The 17,008-nt window shown below is 42.3% G+C and overlaps 1 protein-coding gene across 2 annotated transcripts in view; it reads right to left on the bottom strand.

Moving 5' to 3' along the window:
- AMPH (amphiphysin) overlaps positions 1-17,008 on the bottom strand; it is a 184,780-nt gene that overhangs the window by 65,392 nt on the left and 102,380 nt on the right. For both annotated transcript variants that reach the window (XM_051978706.1, XM_051978716.1), the window contains exons 4-5: positions 10,404-10,498; positions 4,488-4,583 (exon numbers count right to left, since the gene is read on the bottom strand). In XM_051978706.1, coding sequence (XP_051834666.1) covers positions 4,488-4,583; positions 10,404-10,498 — 191 coding nt within the window. The remainder of the gene's footprint in view (positions 1-4,487; positions 4,584-10,403; positions 10,499-17,008) is intronic.

Below are 17,008 nucleotides of genomic sequence, written 5' to 3'. Positions count from 1 at the left end.
CTGGGGCTAGCTTGGATGGGAAGTAGCCTCTGTCCCACCTCCCAGACAGTGTGGGGAACCTGACATCTGAGGCGGGGAAGACTGAGGGAACTTCTACTTATAAGGGACACCAGGCCCAGTTGTACTGCCAACATGTGGCCTTGCGCAAGAAAGAACCAGCACAAGAAGGAATCGCTGAGTGCAGAAAAAGTGGGACAGGATTTCCACTGTCTGTGGGCATATACAGGAGGGTAAAGTTTCCAGGACAGAGGGGGAGAACTGAAGGAGGCCCTGAGAATAGAGGCACCACATCCCAGGTCTAGAGGGTAATCCTCTGATAATCTGCTACAAAATGTTCAAAGAAGAAAGAATTCAACCACAAAAAGTTACTATGGGAATAGGGAAAACTGGAGTTCATCTTCAGAGAATACTGAAGCAAAAAAAGCCTCTCTTGCCCCAAAGAATAGACAAATGGTCATGCATAAAAAATTCATAAAACTCAAAAAAAACTTTAAAAATCAAATGAGAGAGACTAGAACAAGCCAACAAAAACAAGACTATGAAAAGAAAGTCAGCTAATTCGTAAAGGAGGTACAGAATTTTAAAGAAGAAGATATAAAGAATGAAAAAAATAGAAGAGACTGTGAGAGGATCACATAAAAAAAGCAACTGATCTGGAAAATGGATCAAGAAGAGAAAGTATAAGAATAATCTTACTGATTACTGAAAACTACAATAAACATTTTGATACAACAATATAAGAAACAATTGAAGAAAATTATTTTGAAATGTTAGAACAAGAGGGAAAAAATAGAAAAAAAATCCACTGATCATCACCTGAAAGAGATCGCATGAGGAAATCCTACAGGAACGTTATAGCCAAACTCTGAAATCTCCAGGTCAAGAGGAAAATATTATGAGCAACAAATTAAAAGAAAATAGTTCAAATACAACAGAACCGAAATTAGAAACACACAAGACTCACCAGTAGTTACATTAAAAGACTGCAGGTATATGTGTATATGATTATAGATATCTATATATGTGTCTGTATATATGTGCATATGTAGGTATATATATGTATCTATGTATATGTGTGTTTGTGCATGTGTATATGTATGTATGTGATGTGTATGCATATGTTTATATGTGTGTATACATATATGCTTTATTGTAGCCTTCTGGGAAAAAAGAGGAAAGAATAAAATAACAAGTGCACAACAGGGAACAAAAGAAAATTTACAATGGAGCAAAGAAAAGATGGACAGCTCTGACCCCGATGTGTAGTGTTTGTTATATAGGTGTTTTTGAAATGGAAATTTATTGCTTTACAGTCTGAGTCCTCTCTTATGTTCTCTTATATACATGTCAAAGTTTTTTTTTTCCTTTTCCTATTTTCCATTTAAGTTTAAAATAAATAAATAAAGGGGGGGAAAAGTCTATTTTCTATGATCAATGAGCTTGGCCAGAAGCCCATAGGAAGCTTTCATAGGGGCAAACAGTCCAATAAGGAGCAGGTGAATGCAGAGCTGGCAGACCCCATCAAAGCAACCAGAGGATACACCGAAAAGTGCAGCAAGGTTGTTATGGAAACAACAGACCCCCCTCCAGCTCAGCTGCAGTAAATAACAACAGGCTGGTGTGTGCATGACATTTAAGAGGGGAAAGGAGATGAGATGAGTGGAAAGAAGGAAAGAGCAAGGGATAGGAAATAGAAATGAAAAATGAATGAAAGCATATTTACTCAATTCATTATAGGCCATGTGCTCTGCTAAGTTCTAGAAATACACAAAGAAAAAATGAGACAATCCCTGCCTTCACGGACCTTATGTTCTTCCCCCCCCCTCCCCCCACAGTTCTATCACTTATTCACTCTTTTCTTTTTTTAGCTTTTTTATTTTCAAAATACATGCATAGATGGTTTTCAACATTCACTCCTGCAAAAGCTTGTGTTCCCAATTTTTTTCCTTCCCTTTCCCCCGTCCCCTCCCTTAGACAGCAAGCAATCCAATATAGGTCAGACATGTATGGAGCTTATGTTCTAACAGGGAAAGAGCAGGATGGGATACAGTCGAGCTGCGGCTCCGGATCACCAGAGGAAGCTGTGTGCCTACAAAAGGTCCAACTCTATCATTCTGAGCAGGAGCTTCCTGGGCTGGTGTGAAAACAGAGGAAGGGCAAAGGGGGTTACCGCCTGAGGTTCCAGGAAATCCTCTCGCCTGTGTGCTGTCTACCTTTCCCACCTGGGGAGTATTTCTGACACAGCTGCTTAATCAATATAGCACTAGGTTCAGTGATGGGATTCACCCTCCTCACCCCAGGCTCCCTCTGGTGGTGATAGACATCAAATGTCCAAAAGACAGAAAAGGATTTAGAGTCAGGAGTCCAGAAGCTTTTTAATCCAAGTCCCTCATTTTATGAAGGAAGTAACCAACGCCCAATGAGAGTCAGTGATTTGCCCAAAGTCTCAGAGGCGGGAAGGAGCAGAGCCAGACTTTGAATCAGGGCTTCCAGTTCTAAGTCCAGTGCTCCTTCTATGGAGGAGAGGAATAAAGAAGAACGTATAATTTACCCTCTAGACTCTTATCCTAGACAATTGTCAAGACTTAGTGCTATGCTACAGGTGTTTAATACATGCTTGTTGAGTGAGTTACCCCCAAATTAGGTTATCTCCCAATATATGATATCCAAAGCTAGGAATAATGAGCATGGACTCCAATGGAGAGGGCGAGGAGTCCTCCATTAAAGCCTTCACTTGATGTCTCATCATGGAGTAGAACAGACTCTGGGTTCTCAACGGCCATGTCCCCCGAAATTCAAGATCTGGTGAGATCCATCAGGCTAGAAACACTTTAAACACTTATAGGCAGTCTGAATACTTCCTTTCATAGGATCATCCTAGCTAAGTTAGCATAAGGAAGTGGTTGGGTGGCTCAATGGATTGCACACTGGACCTGGAGTCAGGAAGGTCTAAGTTCAAAGCTGGCTCACACACTCTGGGGAGCAAGTCACTTAAATCTCTGTTTGCCTTAATCCACTGGAGAACTCACTGGCAAACCATTCTACTATTTTTGCCCCCCCCCAAACTCTCACAAGGTGGGGGTGGATGGGTCATGGGGAGTCAGACATAACTTAGAGAGCAACAAACTCGTCACTGATCCATTGTCACAGTTCTCTTGGCTATTCTATGGAAGGAGACTCTCCATGTCTTGGCTCTAGACATTTTCTGTGGCTCTCCCCCATGCTGGAAAGTTTGCCCTACTCTATTCCAACTACAAATCTCTCTAACTTCCTTTAAGTCCAACTAAAATCCCACCTTCTCCTCCTTGTACCTTCCCGCTGTTAATTATTGCCTATTTTATATGGCTCGCTTTGTATTTATTAATCTGCAGTCGTCTCCTCCGTTAGATTGAAATCTCCTTAAAGCCAAGAATTGTCTTTTTTCCTCTTTTTGAATCCCCGATGTTTAGCAAAGTGCCAAACATCCAGTGAGTGCTTAATAAATGTTCATTGATTGATTGAAAACTTTGGTCAATAGAGAATAAAGCTTTGGTCCACAGCAACCAAGAAAACTGTCTGCTAAGGAATGGCGGCGGTTAGAATATGGGGGTTGGAGACCCTAAAAAGATATAGAGAAGGGTTTCCTTTTACTATCTAAGGGCTCTGGGCATTTGCCAGCCAATGGCACCCATCCAAGATGGCGGAATTCTGAAGGGGAGTTTCCATCTGAATTCCTTTGGACCACTCCCCAGCAACTTGCTGTGTTACAAATAGATGAAGACGCCAAGGGAGAGGTGCCCAGGACCGGTGACCCGCCATGAAGACAGTCGACTCTTTTGTGTCCCCAGCTCCAATTACTTCCAATTTATTTATTTACTATTTTTACGGAGAAATTCGCTGGGCAAACAGAGCATTAACTCAATTCAAAAGAAAAGCATTGGGAGTTTATATTATGGGTGCTGTGATTGGGCTAATCCAGGAAAAATACCGCAGAGGCCATTCAAGCTAAATCTTAGCTAGGGCAAATTGCTCAAGGTCAAACTGGCAACAAGAGGCAAAGTCAGAATTTGGATCCTTGTGCTCTGATTGTAACCTCCTTCCATGTCGAAGAAGGGAGAAAATAATTATAAGAAAGGTAATAATTCTGCAAAATTATAGGTACTCGGTAGCTAGGCAGTGTGGTATAGTGGGCAAGGAACTGGCTCAGTCTATGCCTTTATGTTTCTGGGTTCAAAAAGCTTCCTCTCAAGAAGCTGAAGCTCCAGGGGATGAAATGAAGGAGAAAATGAGATTTCCTGAGCCATGGTGCCATAAGCTGTCACTGGGCAGGGGACTCAGGCTGGAGGCAATTCCTGCCTTTTCTGCTTTGCCTTGTAGGACATGGTCTATTTCTTCCCCTTCTGTCTCTTTCCTCTTCCCCCATCATGCTTCTCTTCCCTCCCCCCAACCAGAGATCAATAGCCATTTCATTCCTCCTCCCCCTTAAAAAAAAAAAAAAGGTACCGTACTTTGATGTCAGGAAACTGGCCCAGGTATGTATCCAGGGTGAGCAAGGACCCGTCCACTAGCTTTTGGTGGAAGTCTTCCCAGAGCACATCACATTTCTGAAAGAGCCACAAAGGAAAAGAAGTCACAATGAGATCGTCCGCAGTGGATTTCTCTCCCAGCTGAGGGAACGCGGGGGATAACTGCTGAAGGGAGTCTTCCCCACATGCTAGGATGCTGCACCTTTAACTAAGATCGGGATAATTTCATAGTGCAATTAATTTTAAACACGCTTGGGCTTGCAGTTCCCATGGACGATTCAAGCCGTTTAAGTTATCCAATGGAGAAATATAAAAAACTTGTCGGTTTATGTAGTAATTTTCTCACTTTCTTCAAACTCCTCCTGTCAGATGGGCAGGGTACAACTGCCGGGCCCATTTTACAGATAGAGAAGCTGAGACTCAGAGGGCTCAAGTTGTTCAAAGTGAGTGGTAGAGCTACGCTCTAGACCTCAGTTTTCTGACTTCCTGGTGCTCTTGTTGTGCTCCCGTGCTGCCTTTCTTTCTCTCTAAATTACATTTCATTCGATGTTTCAAACACCAGAGCCCCTCCAAAGGATCTACATCATCCAACATGGCTTTTCTGGTGGGGAAGGGTCAGTGACAGCCATCTCAGCCCACCGAGAGCTCTGTGCCGAGGATGATGTGGAAGAGCGCAGCTAGAGCTGGGATGGAGATAGATGTGGTGTGTCTGTGTGCTGGGGACGGGGGGTGCTGACTGAAGTGATTGGGTGAACTCATTGCAAGAAATGGCGCTGCACAAAATAACATAAAAATGTATACATATATTGTACTTAACATATACTTTAACATATTTAATATGTATGAGACTGCCTGCCATCTGGGGGAGGGGATGGGGAAAGGAGGGGAAAAAATGGAAGAGAAGGTTTTAAAAGGATCAATGTTGAAAAATTACCCATGCATTTGTTTTGTAAATAAAAAGCTAAAATAATAAAAAAAAGAAATGGGACTGCAGGATAATCCTAAAATATACTTACACAGAGAGAAATGGATTGAACATTGGAATTGGAACCAGAAAAGCCCCAGGTTCAAATCCAACCTCCAGACATCAGCTGCATGATCTTGGACTAGAAACTTAAATTAATCAGACTCAGTTTCCTCATCTGTAAAATGGAGGGAGAACTGGATAACCTTTAAGTTCCCTGTAATCCCTTGAATACAAATTCTTAACTAGGAGTTGATACTCTTTTTAAAAATATATGTTGGTTTCTCTATTTCAGCATAATTTGTTTTCAATGTATTTTTTGGTTGTTGGGAAAAAAAAACATTATTTTTAAAAGAGGTCCATGGGTATCATCATCATCCCACCAAAGGGGTGCTTGGCACAATAATACCAATAGCCAGCATTTACATAGTACTTTTAAGATTTAGAAAGCACTTTACAGTAATTTCTCATTTGATCCTTATAATGACCTTTCCAGGTAGAGGCTATTATAATCTTTTATTTTATAGAAGAGGCAGTTAGAGGCCAGTGTTGCACGGCAATCAAGTGTCTGAAACCAGATTCCTGACTCCAGGTATGCTGGGTCATATAGACACTGAACACCAAAAAATGGTCAAGACCCCCAGTGTAGACCTACGAGTCTCCGAACGTCCACCTGCGCCATAGTAAAGGATGCAGATTTGGGCTAACTCAGGACCCTGTGGAGACAGTGACACAGCTGTGGAAAGACAAGCGCTTCCATTCCGCGTGCTCTCGCAGTAGCCAATCTTCCGAGTTTCATGGAGAACACACAAGGTACGGCAGGGGCTCCGAGCTCACTTCAGGGGGCGTATCTTTTCATGGAACACAGAGACAAGAGCTTGCTTCCATTCTTTCTTTAAAAGAGCAAATCTCATCCTTGCTAATGCTGCCTTGCCTTTATCACAGCCTCCCCAAAGATGCTGCAACGGAGCGGGTTCTTTAACCACCCACAGCAACCAGGGAGCTCAGGCAAGAATGGAAGGTATTTAACAACTGAATTTGCAAATGATGTGTGTCTGGAGGCCGCTTCTTGCCAAATCCGTACCCTGGAATTTTCCACAAGCTGGAACGGAGCCCGCAAGCCCTTGCCACACTCATGAGTTTCTTGTTTCACTGCCTCTGTCAACTTTTCCTGAGGATCAAGGTCATCCGGATGGCAGGGTTTCAGAAGAAGCCAGCCCATTGACTGCATCCTTCCCAGAGCTCTGTCTCTTGCATTGGCCCCAGAGCGCTGGCTGCCATGAGAAAATGCTCTAGTGTGGCCATTTCCCTCGCACAGAAGCAAAGAAGGTGACGATCATCACCTCGGATGTGATTAGAACTTCTTTTGAGACACCCTTTTCACTTCTCTATGATGATTGTTTCCTCGATGGCTAACATGTGCAAGTACCGGGAGAGTGCCTTGGTGGTGGGAGGGGGGTCAAAGGGAAAAGGGAGTTCAATGAGCCTTCGCTTACAATCTGGGGGGGAAATGGTAATACATGACACACGTGCCTTATAGTAGGAACTTAAAAGATACAAAGAAAGAGAAGAGGAGAGAATGTTTCCATCAGGAAAGGAGTCGGGGAATCAGAAAAGGCTTTGTGGGAAAGGGATCACTTGAACGAACCTTTGAGAGATCACAGATCCCAAATCTGGAATGGAGCTCAGAGGCTCATCAGAATTAAGTGACTTGCTCAACATCACACAAGTATTAAGTGGCAAAGGTAAAATTTGAACCCCGCAGGGTTCTCTGGCACCAGAACCGGAGCTTTTTTTCACTGTAGAAGGCTGCTTTCCTTGCCCAGAAGATAATAAAGGTCTGAAAGAGGTCAGTACAGTGGGACTAGAAGGAAGAAATAATTGCAGGGTGTCTCCAAGGCAGAACAGATAGGATTGGGTGACTTAATGGGCATGCAAAGTTGGAAAAATGGAATAGAAGATGCCTTGATGTAGCAAGGTTGAGTGACTGGGAGGATGGCACCATCCATACTAGAAAAGAAGCAGGCTTCATGGGAGACTGTGAGAATCTCTTTTTAAATGTATAGAGTTGGAGGTGCCGGGGGGACATCAATCAGCAGATGCTTGAAAAAATGGGTGTAGAGCTTGGAGATGATGTCCAGTTGGAAATACAAAATTGTAAGTCATCCACATCAAAGTTGGAATTGAATCTGTGGAAGTGGCTCAGAAAAACCACAGGAGAGACAGAAAGAGATCATCTAGCCAAGATGGAACTCGAGAGAATGCTTGCATCTAGTGGAAGGAAAAGGAAGGAAGTTGGCAAAACAGCCAAGTCTCCCCACTCTCTTTCTAGACGGCCTTTAGGTCCAGGTTGATGCACTGGGGAAGGAGACAGTTATCTCCATGGTACAGTTTGGGGATCTAGGAAAAGTGTAAACCAGCAAATAAACAGAAACATCTTCAACCACTAGCTGTTGTATGAAATTCCTCTAAATACTGAGAAAATCTTTTATTTCATTAGGCCCTGGAAGGGATGACATGATTGAAATTCCCACCATGTATAAAGGACTAGAACTTCCCAAAGAGAACACATGGAGGGTGTACAGAAGGAGCAGAGAGGATTTATGAAGTCTAAGATTTAAAGAAGGAAATAAAAAGAGAGAGAAAGCCCAAAGGAAAGACGTGCTAGAACAAAAAGTGCAAAAGGAAATGGCTTACGAAAAGGCTTTAGAATTGAAGAGATATGGTTTAAATCCTTCTTTGGACACTTATTAGCAAGATGCCCTTTGAGCCTCAGTTACCAAGCATTGATTAAGCACTTATTCTGTGCCAGGTGCTGGGCCAAGCACTGGGGAGACAAATAAAGGGGAAAGATAGTCCCTGTAGTTAAAGAGATCACAATTTAATGGGTGAAACACCCGGAAATGCTAGGTACACACAAGATACATAACAGGGCAATTTGGAGATAATTTCAGAGGAAAGCCACCAGGACTGAGGGAGATCGGGACAAACAAAATAGTCCCTGCCCTAAAATTTTTTTACATTTTACAAGAGAGAGGAGGAGAGAGAGAAGAGAATATACATACAAGGAAATAAAAAGCCCAGACAGGATATATAAAATCATTTCAAGGAGAGAGAATGGAGAACTGAGCAAGATCTATCCAAGTCTGTCCAGGATACGGACAGACATCAGAACTGACTGAAGTAAGAAGATGATTGTATAGGGAAGTGAAGAGGGAATAAGGACATGGGAAGCCTATACAAAGGCACAAGGGTGGGTGGGAAATGCAATGTAGTACACGAGGAACAGCTAGCAGCCCAGTCTGACTGGAACAAAGGGAAGTAATGGGAACTAAGACTAGAAAAGTAGGTGGGAGACAGATTGTACCTCATGCTGAAGCCATGGGGAGCCAGTGCCAAATTTTGAGTAGGGAAGGGATGAGGAATATACATTTGATTATAGATGGAAGATGAATTGGAGTGAGAGGAGATTGGAAGATGGGACTCAAATTAAGAAGCTATTGCAATAGTCTAAGCAAGAGGTGATGGATGGGGAAAGGAAAGGTATAAACATTTATATAGCGCCTATTACATCCTGGGCATTGTGCTAAAGTTTTACAAATGTAATTTCCTTTGAACCTCACAACAATCCTTCAAGATTGATGCTATTATTGCCGTTTTACAGATGAGGAAATGAAGACTAATAGAGGTTCAATGCCCAGGGTTATATAGTTGGCAAATGCTAGAAGCGATTTATTTTTCCCTTACATATGTATTTTATTTTATTCGTTACACGTATATTAACTTTTAAAATACACATTTCTTTATGAATCATATTGGGAGAGAAAAATCAGAAAAAAAGGGAAAAAACCATGAAAGAAGAAAAAAAGTGAATACAGCATGCCTTGATATACATTCAATCTCCATAGTTTTCTTTCTGGATGCAGATAGTGTTTTCTATCCAGATTTTACTGGAATTACCTTGGATCACTGAACTGCTGAGAAGAACCAAGTCTTTCACAGTCGATCAAAGCAAAATTTTGCTGTTACTGTGTACAATATATTCCTGGTTCTCCTTGAATCACTCAGCATCAGTTCATATAAATCTTTCCAGGCCTTTCTAAAATCAGTTTGTTCATCATTTTCTTTTGTAGAATAATAATATCCCATTATTCAGCCATTCCCAAAATAATGGGAAAATGAGTAGATCTCCTACTCATTTTCCAATTCTTTGCCACCATAAAAAGAGCTGCTCCAAACATTTTATATGTTCTTTTCCTTTTCCCTCCTTTATGATTTGGAAGCAGATTTGAACTTGAGTCATCCCTAGCACTCCATAGAGTGTGTGTCAGTAGGAAATTTAGTGACATTCCATAGAGTGTATCACTTAATTTTCTACTAATGCGGCTTGAATCAGGGTGGTGGCTGAGTGGAGGAAAGGCGATAGAAACTCAAGATATTGTGGAAGGAAAATTGACTTCAACTGGCAATTTTTTTAAAAATATGGTGAGAAGAGACAGAGCAGAGCCAAGGATGGTTCTGAAGTTGAAAACTTGGATGGTGATTCCCTCAGTGGAGATTTGGAAGCTTGGAGGATGGATGAGATTTATGGGGAAAGTCTTAACAAGCTCTCTTTGGTCCATGCTGAATTTGAGATAACTCTATATGTTTAAGATGTAGCCAAACCTCAGAGTATAACAGAAGCTAGAGAAAGAAATGTTTATTTATTCTGAAGATGAAAGATGACTCTGAAGTTCCAGCTTCCCTCCAAAGCCATTTGAGAATCATCTTCACACCTCCCAGAAAGTTGGGGATGATACCAGCTCACCTATACTAGGTTCTAGGTCACTATAGGTCACCATTAAAGCCCCAGAACGGTTCCAGTAGAATGGAGGGATTCATTCTGCACTCATAACTGCTGAGGTGTGTATGGGGTGCTTTCCCCGAGCTCTCACCTCGCCCACCATCTTCACATCCTCACGTCCATACCAGTCTGGCTCGTAGACTTCATGGAGGGACTCGGTCAGTTTCATCGAGGCTTCTTGCATGCCTATTGGGTTAAAAAAAAGGATAAATGTTTTCAAAGAAAACTGACTGATTTTTTTCCTCACCATTTGCCCAACCTGAATTTTGGGAAATAAGGTAAAAATCTCAAAGAATTGTTGATTCCTTAAATAAGCATCATTCAAAGGAAATCCTGGTAATATTATTATTTATTAAATAATATTGATTAATTAATATTATTATTATTAATAATAAGGGGATGAGGTAACATAAAGGAAGTTAGAAAGAACTGACTCAATACTACCTCAGATTCCTGTCAGCTGTGTGACTATGGGCACATCACTTAAATTCTCTGAGACTCATTTTTCTTGTCTATAAAATGGGGACAATATTAAGGCCAGTTTCTCATGCTTGTGAGGATTAAATGGCATTACCCATGTAAAGTGCTCTGCTAACTCCAGAGATCTCTCCAGGTTTCAGTTTCTTTGGTATCTCAGAGAGGCTCCAATACTCATTCATGGTCCTAAGTGCTACTCCGAGTTAAAAATCTTTTTTGGAGGTAGAGATAACTAATTTTGGCTTGAGTTTCTATTCACCAAGCTCAGGAAATTTGGAGCTGGGAAGGCCCTTAGGGATCATCTGGCTTTTTCACAGAAAAGGAAACTGAGGCTGGTAGGGACAGTGTGACTCACCTGATGTGAGCAACAGAGGAAGTATCTGAACTCTGCCATGTGGCACTGCCTCAAGCCATCCCTGGGGCAAGGCTGGGGCCAGTGACTCACCTCTACTCATCATTTCCATCTATCTCAGTGGGTGCGCTGATGTTGTAAAAAGAACTCTCAAAACAAAATTAATTCTGATTTGCTTTAATTATAACAATAAACCATAAATCAGTTTTTAAGAAGAGGGGGAGTCAGTGGTGACAAAATCAATCCCACGCAAGGGCTCCACAGAGCTCGGATGCTTTGTATTACAATAAATTAAGGAAAAAGAAAGGATAGGTAAGTCTTAGCTTAAGACCAAAAAGACTTAAAGGCTGTCTAATCTAATATCCTCATTCTGGAACTGATGAAACAACCCAGAGACACTAAATGCCCCAAATCACATAAGCAGCGATGGCAGAGTTGGATTTGAACCCAGAACACAAGATTATATATATCCAATGACTATTTAGCCTCACGTGCTTGGGACCTCAGTGCATCAACTCAAGCTTCAGCCCATTACACTGGAGTTCTCCAAACCCTGTGAAGGGTTGAGCAAGTTTGCCGAGTTCACTTGAAGAAGGGGCTGGGGTGAACACTTGCTTGGTGGGGTGCAGGGAGGATTCTTGTTTTTTTCCATCTGAAGGTTCAGTTCACTGGCCTCTTACCTCCTTTGAAATTCTGTGATTCTGTAAATCGGCAAGTCTCAAAATTGAACCTTCCATTGGAAAGAGACTCTTCACATCCTCAACTGTTCATTAGAGCAATAGACAGTGGGCCTGACTTCCCACCTAGACCTCAGGGGAGCCTGAATGTTGGCCAATGGCCGCCAGGACCGGCGTCCCACAACCCAAGTCTCTGCACCCCCTGCAGGTGAGGAGACCCCAAGGTGAAGGTTCAGCTCCCTCAAATCCCCAAGATGAACAATAAACTCAGAGAAGTTGTGTGGCTTGCCAAAGTCACACAGGCAGTAAGTGACAGCCAGGATTGAACCCAAATTTTCTAAACTAAATAGCCACAGCTCTTTTTACTATACTACTCCAGAAGAGGGGAGCTACGTGGCACCATAGTGCATAGACTACAGGACCTGCAGTCAGGAAGACTCATCTTCCTGAATTTAAATCTGGCCTTGAACACTTAGAAGTTGTATAACCCTGAGCAAGTCACTTAACTCTGATTGTCTCAGTTTTCTTATTTGGAAAATAAGCTAGAGAAGAAAATGACAAACCATTTCAGTTTCTTTGCCAAGAAAATCCCAAATGGGGGCACAAAGAGTTGGGCACAACAAACAAGCTATACATAGGATGAATTGAAAAGGTACTAGAATTAAGGAGGATTGGGAAAGACTCCTCAGAAAAATGGAAAATAGACAAAGCAGGAGAAAAGGGCCCTAAAATTTCAGGAGGAGGCACAGTGTTCATGAGGCTGAGCTTGATGACAGCTTGATGGTGGGCTGCAAATCTTAGTCAACTAAGGAATGTGAGAAAATCTTGGAAAACTGTCATCTGTCTTTGGGCTGAGCACAGATCTCTGGAATAGAGTTTTGAAGTTGGGAAAAAATACACTCTTCCTCCCTCCCTCCTTCTCTTCCTCCCTCCCTCCCTTTCTTCCTTTCTTCATTTCTTTTTTCTTTCTTCCCCTTCTCTCTTCGTCTGTGTGTATATGTGTCTCTGTCTCATTTTTTCTGTCTCTGTATCTCTCTCATTGTTGTTTAGTCATTTTTAGTTCTATTTGTCTCTGTCTCTCTCTTTCTATCTCTCTCTGTGTCTTTGTGTGTCTCTCTCTCATTGTTGTTTAGTCATTTTTAGTTCTGTTAGTCTCCGTCTCTCTCTTTCTATCTCTCTCTGTGTGTTTGTGTGTCTCTCTCTCGTTGTTTAATCATTTTTAGTTCTATTAGTCTCCGTCTCTCTCTTTCTATCTCTCTCTGTGTCTCTTTCTCATTGTCGTTTAGTCATTTTCAGTTCCATCTAACATTTTGTGACCCCATCTAGAGTTTTCTTGCAGAGATACTGAAGTGTTTCCTATGTCTTTCTCCAGCTCATTTTACAGATGAGTAAACCGAGACAGACATGATTAAGTGACTTGCCCAGCATTCCACTGCTAGTAAATGTCTGAATCTGGATTTAATTCAGGTCTTCCTGCCTCTGGAGCTGGTGCTTTATCCACTGTGTCACCTACCTGCTTCTCATTGGTTATATCAGGGCTAATTTTATTTGAGGAAAATATTATATCTTTTGAGCTGCAGCAATAGTGGGGGAAAGCATGACTACACACAGGAATTGGAAATTTATTTCTCCTCTGAGTTTCGAACTTTGGGGAAGATAAAGTTTTGCTGCCTTTCCTTCTCATGCCTGAATAGAGTAGAAGGATCAGTTTTCACTCTACATAAATCACAGGCAAGAGTTCAGTTTGAGCAGAAAGGACCAGTTTGTTCCCATAAAAAATGTCTCTACCTGGGGAACTAAGCGATTTCAGAACCAGAGGCTCAAATGTTCAAGAAGTCAAATTCCTAATCTTGGGATTATGTTTGGTTCTATCAGTTGCCCTTCTTCACAGACATACTTGTTCAATTTGGGTTTAATTGATGGAGCACAAATTATATTGGGATGGACATTGGGATTTGAGATGATGCTAATTAGACTTATTAGTCATCTGGGGACTAAATGACCTTTCAGAGACTCTTAGTTGGTCTATCATTGCCGAGGAAAAGGAATTCTACTTAGGGAGAGTTGGTACCGATCGTGTTTAAGGCCAACAGGTGGTACAATGGATAGAGCACGAGGTGCAAAGTCAGAATGATATGAGGTCAAAATGGCACCAGGTACCACTAACTGTGAGACCCCAGAAGTCACGACCTCTTAGCTTCAATTTCATCACCAGTAAAATGGGAATAACAAAAAATATTCTACTTCACAAAGTTGTCAGAAGGATCAAAAATTTGCTAGTTATTATTATTATTATTCCAGGCAGCGAGGTGACACAGTAAATAAAAGGAGCTGGAGTCAGGGACACTTGGAACCAAACATGGCCTCGGACACTTACTGTCTGACTTGACCTAAGTTGTATAACTTAACTTCTCTTTGCTTTAATCCACTGGAGAAGGAAATGGCAACAAATCCCGTGTCTCTGCCAAGAAAAGCTCATGGACAGTACTGAGGCGTTAGGGTCCACAAGATTATGAAGTCAGACACAACTGAGCAACAATAATAAACGTACATATAAATTTATTAACCTAATGCTGTATATATTTTAAAGGTATCTGTTGTCTTCCCAATTAGACGAAAACTTCTTTATTGGTGGAGAAGAGAAAAATAAGCATTTATTAAGTACCTACTATGTGACAGGCACTGTGCTAAGCTTATGCAGATATTATTTCAGTTGTTCCTCAAAACAACTTTGCAAGGAAATTATGATTTTCCTTTTATATCGGGAAACTAAGGCAGATAGTGGTTAAATGATTTGCCCAGAGTCACCCAGGTAGCAAATGTCGGGGGTTGGAAGGAAACTGATTGGGTCATCTAGTCAGCTTTGTCACTTTATAGATGAAGAAACTGAGGCAGAGAGTGATGAGTTGACTTGTCCAGGGCCATCCACTAATAAATGTCTGAAGCTGGATTTGAACTCCAGGCCCAACATTTTATGCTCCTACATGTATGTAGATAAAGTAATTAAGTATAAGGTAGTTTGGGAAGGTTTGGGGGGATCAGGAGAAGGTACTTGAAGAAGATGATGCTTAGCAACATCTTAGAAAAAGAGAGAGATTCTGGGAAAAACTACGCTCTAGAACAAAGGATATGGACATGGAATAGCTATTCTACATGGGAGATCTGGGCATTTGTACCCGGAATGTAACAGGCTTCAGGATGGGAATAGCTAGAGGGAGGGAGGAAGGGAGGAAGGAAAGGAGGGAGGAAGGGAGAAAAAGAGAGAAGGAGGGAGAAGAGAGGAAAGGAAGGGAGGCAGAGAAGGAGGAAAGGAATTAAAAAAAAATTGAAGTTTCAAAAGTGCCTGCAATCAAGACACATTTAGTTTCCTAATCTGTACAATGGGTAAATATTTATATCCCTTTTCCCTCGGAGTTATTGTGAAGCCCAAGTGACATCATTCACGTTAAGCTTTAGATGTGTCCTAATTATTAGAGTGGCCTGGGCTCTGGGCCACCGGAGGAGCTCCCGTCAAAGCCTTGTATTAAAATGGACTTTGTGAGTGACGTGGAAAGGAGGTGGAGGGCAGGGGCTGTAAAAGCAGATTGCGCGCTTTCTCACTTCCTGTCTTTGATCTTTAAAATTGTGTGTGTGTGTGTGTGTGTGTGTGTGCGCACGTGCGCACGTGTGTGTGTTTCTTTCTTGCTCTCCTGCTGCCTCTCAGTGGTGATTTCCCACTGCTCTCAGTGCCTCTGAGTCCTGGGAAAACAGTTACCCCAAATGGTTATCATTGTGTCTAGACAGAGAACGACTGGGCTCCGGTTGGGCCCTCCAGGATTGCCCAGGAGTAAAGCGGTTGTCTGGGCTCCCCAGAGGCCATTTCCCTGCTCTATTCTCGGCTGCTTTCTGAGGAGTTGAGTCTGCCAGATAGAATCCTGAGATCAGCTTGGAGCTGGAAGGGAGCTTTGATGGTCTAACTCCTTCATCCGACAGATGAGGAAACTGAGGCACGGAGGAATTAAGAGATTTGTTGGAACTCACACTAGAAGTGACGTTACTGAGCCCATTGACTTAAAGCTTCTCTCGTGGCTGGCTCCCCAAGTAAGTGAGCTCCACCGAAGGAGGGACACCACACTCCAATATTGCTGCATCAGGACTCCCTCTGACGGCTCTTTCTGTGCTTCAAAGGCCTGGCACCCCTGCCCTCCCCACCCCCGATTTTGTGCCAATAAGCAGAAGCCCATTTTGCTGCCACCCTCAGGGAGGTCACGATAGACTGGCTGGGGATAGAAAGGCGGCCACATTTGCGGTGGTCCTGCAGAGGGTGCCAGCATCCTCATCCTAAGGCTGCCTCTGGGGAGCAACAAACCGGGAGAGACCTTTATGCTGCCATGCAGACAAGTGCTGGAAAGGGGGGAGAAGAAAACCACAGAGGGCGGGGGACCTCTTCAGGGCCCACTCCTGCGCTCCTGGTTTCTGCTTCCTCAGTACCTATTGCGGAGCATGGTTCATTATTAAGTTCTTAATAAATGCTTGTGGAAGAACGGTCTCATTGCCATCCTTCCTGCGCTTTTCCCTACTGCCCTGGACACAGCAACATCACAGGCCGGGGAACCTCATAATTCTTGGGAAGAAAACAAAAGGTCTCGGAAGCTTAATGCCAAACTTGATTTAACGTTTTTTTCATTCCTGGGAGTTAGTTTGTGTTGAGTAAAAAGGAACTTGGAGGGCAAATTTCAAGACCATTTCTAACTAATCCTTGATGTTTAAAAAAAAACCTCAAAAACAGATATTTTAAAAATTGATATTCTTGTCAATACCTCGATCTTCCACGTTTCTTGAATTTATCATCATAATTCAAAGCTTCTTAAATGTGTGTCAGGGCCTCATATGGGGTTTCATAGCTGAATGCGGGGATTACAAAATATGATTTATTATCAATAAATGTTTAATTTGTATATATATACACACACTCAGGTTTCCTGTAAAATTGTCTCAAACAAAAAGGGGTGACAAGCGGAGAAAGTTTAAGAAACTCTCTCAAAATTGTCTTCAGCAAGCAGGTATGGAAATTTATCCATCAATAACTGGCTCACCAGCAATCTACTGCATGGACATAAGGGCTGACTGTCAAAAACCTAGAAGGTTATGAAGCAGACCAGCAGAAGCCACTCCCACTATGCTTTCTGTCAACCATGAGCTCCCTACCCT

This window comes from Antechinus flavipes, chromosome 1, assembly GCF_016432865.1.
Source record: "Antechinus flavipes isolate AdamAnt ecotype Samford, QLD, Australia chromosome 1, AdamAnt_v2, whole genome shotgun sequence".
In the NCBI taxonomy this organism is placed as follows: Eukaryota; Metazoa; Chordata; class Mammalia; order Dasyuromorphia; family Dasyuridae; genus Antechinus; species Antechinus flavipes.
The sequence above is the reverse complement of the archived record's forward strand: the minus strand, read 5'-3'. Positions and strand labels throughout refer to the sequence as shown.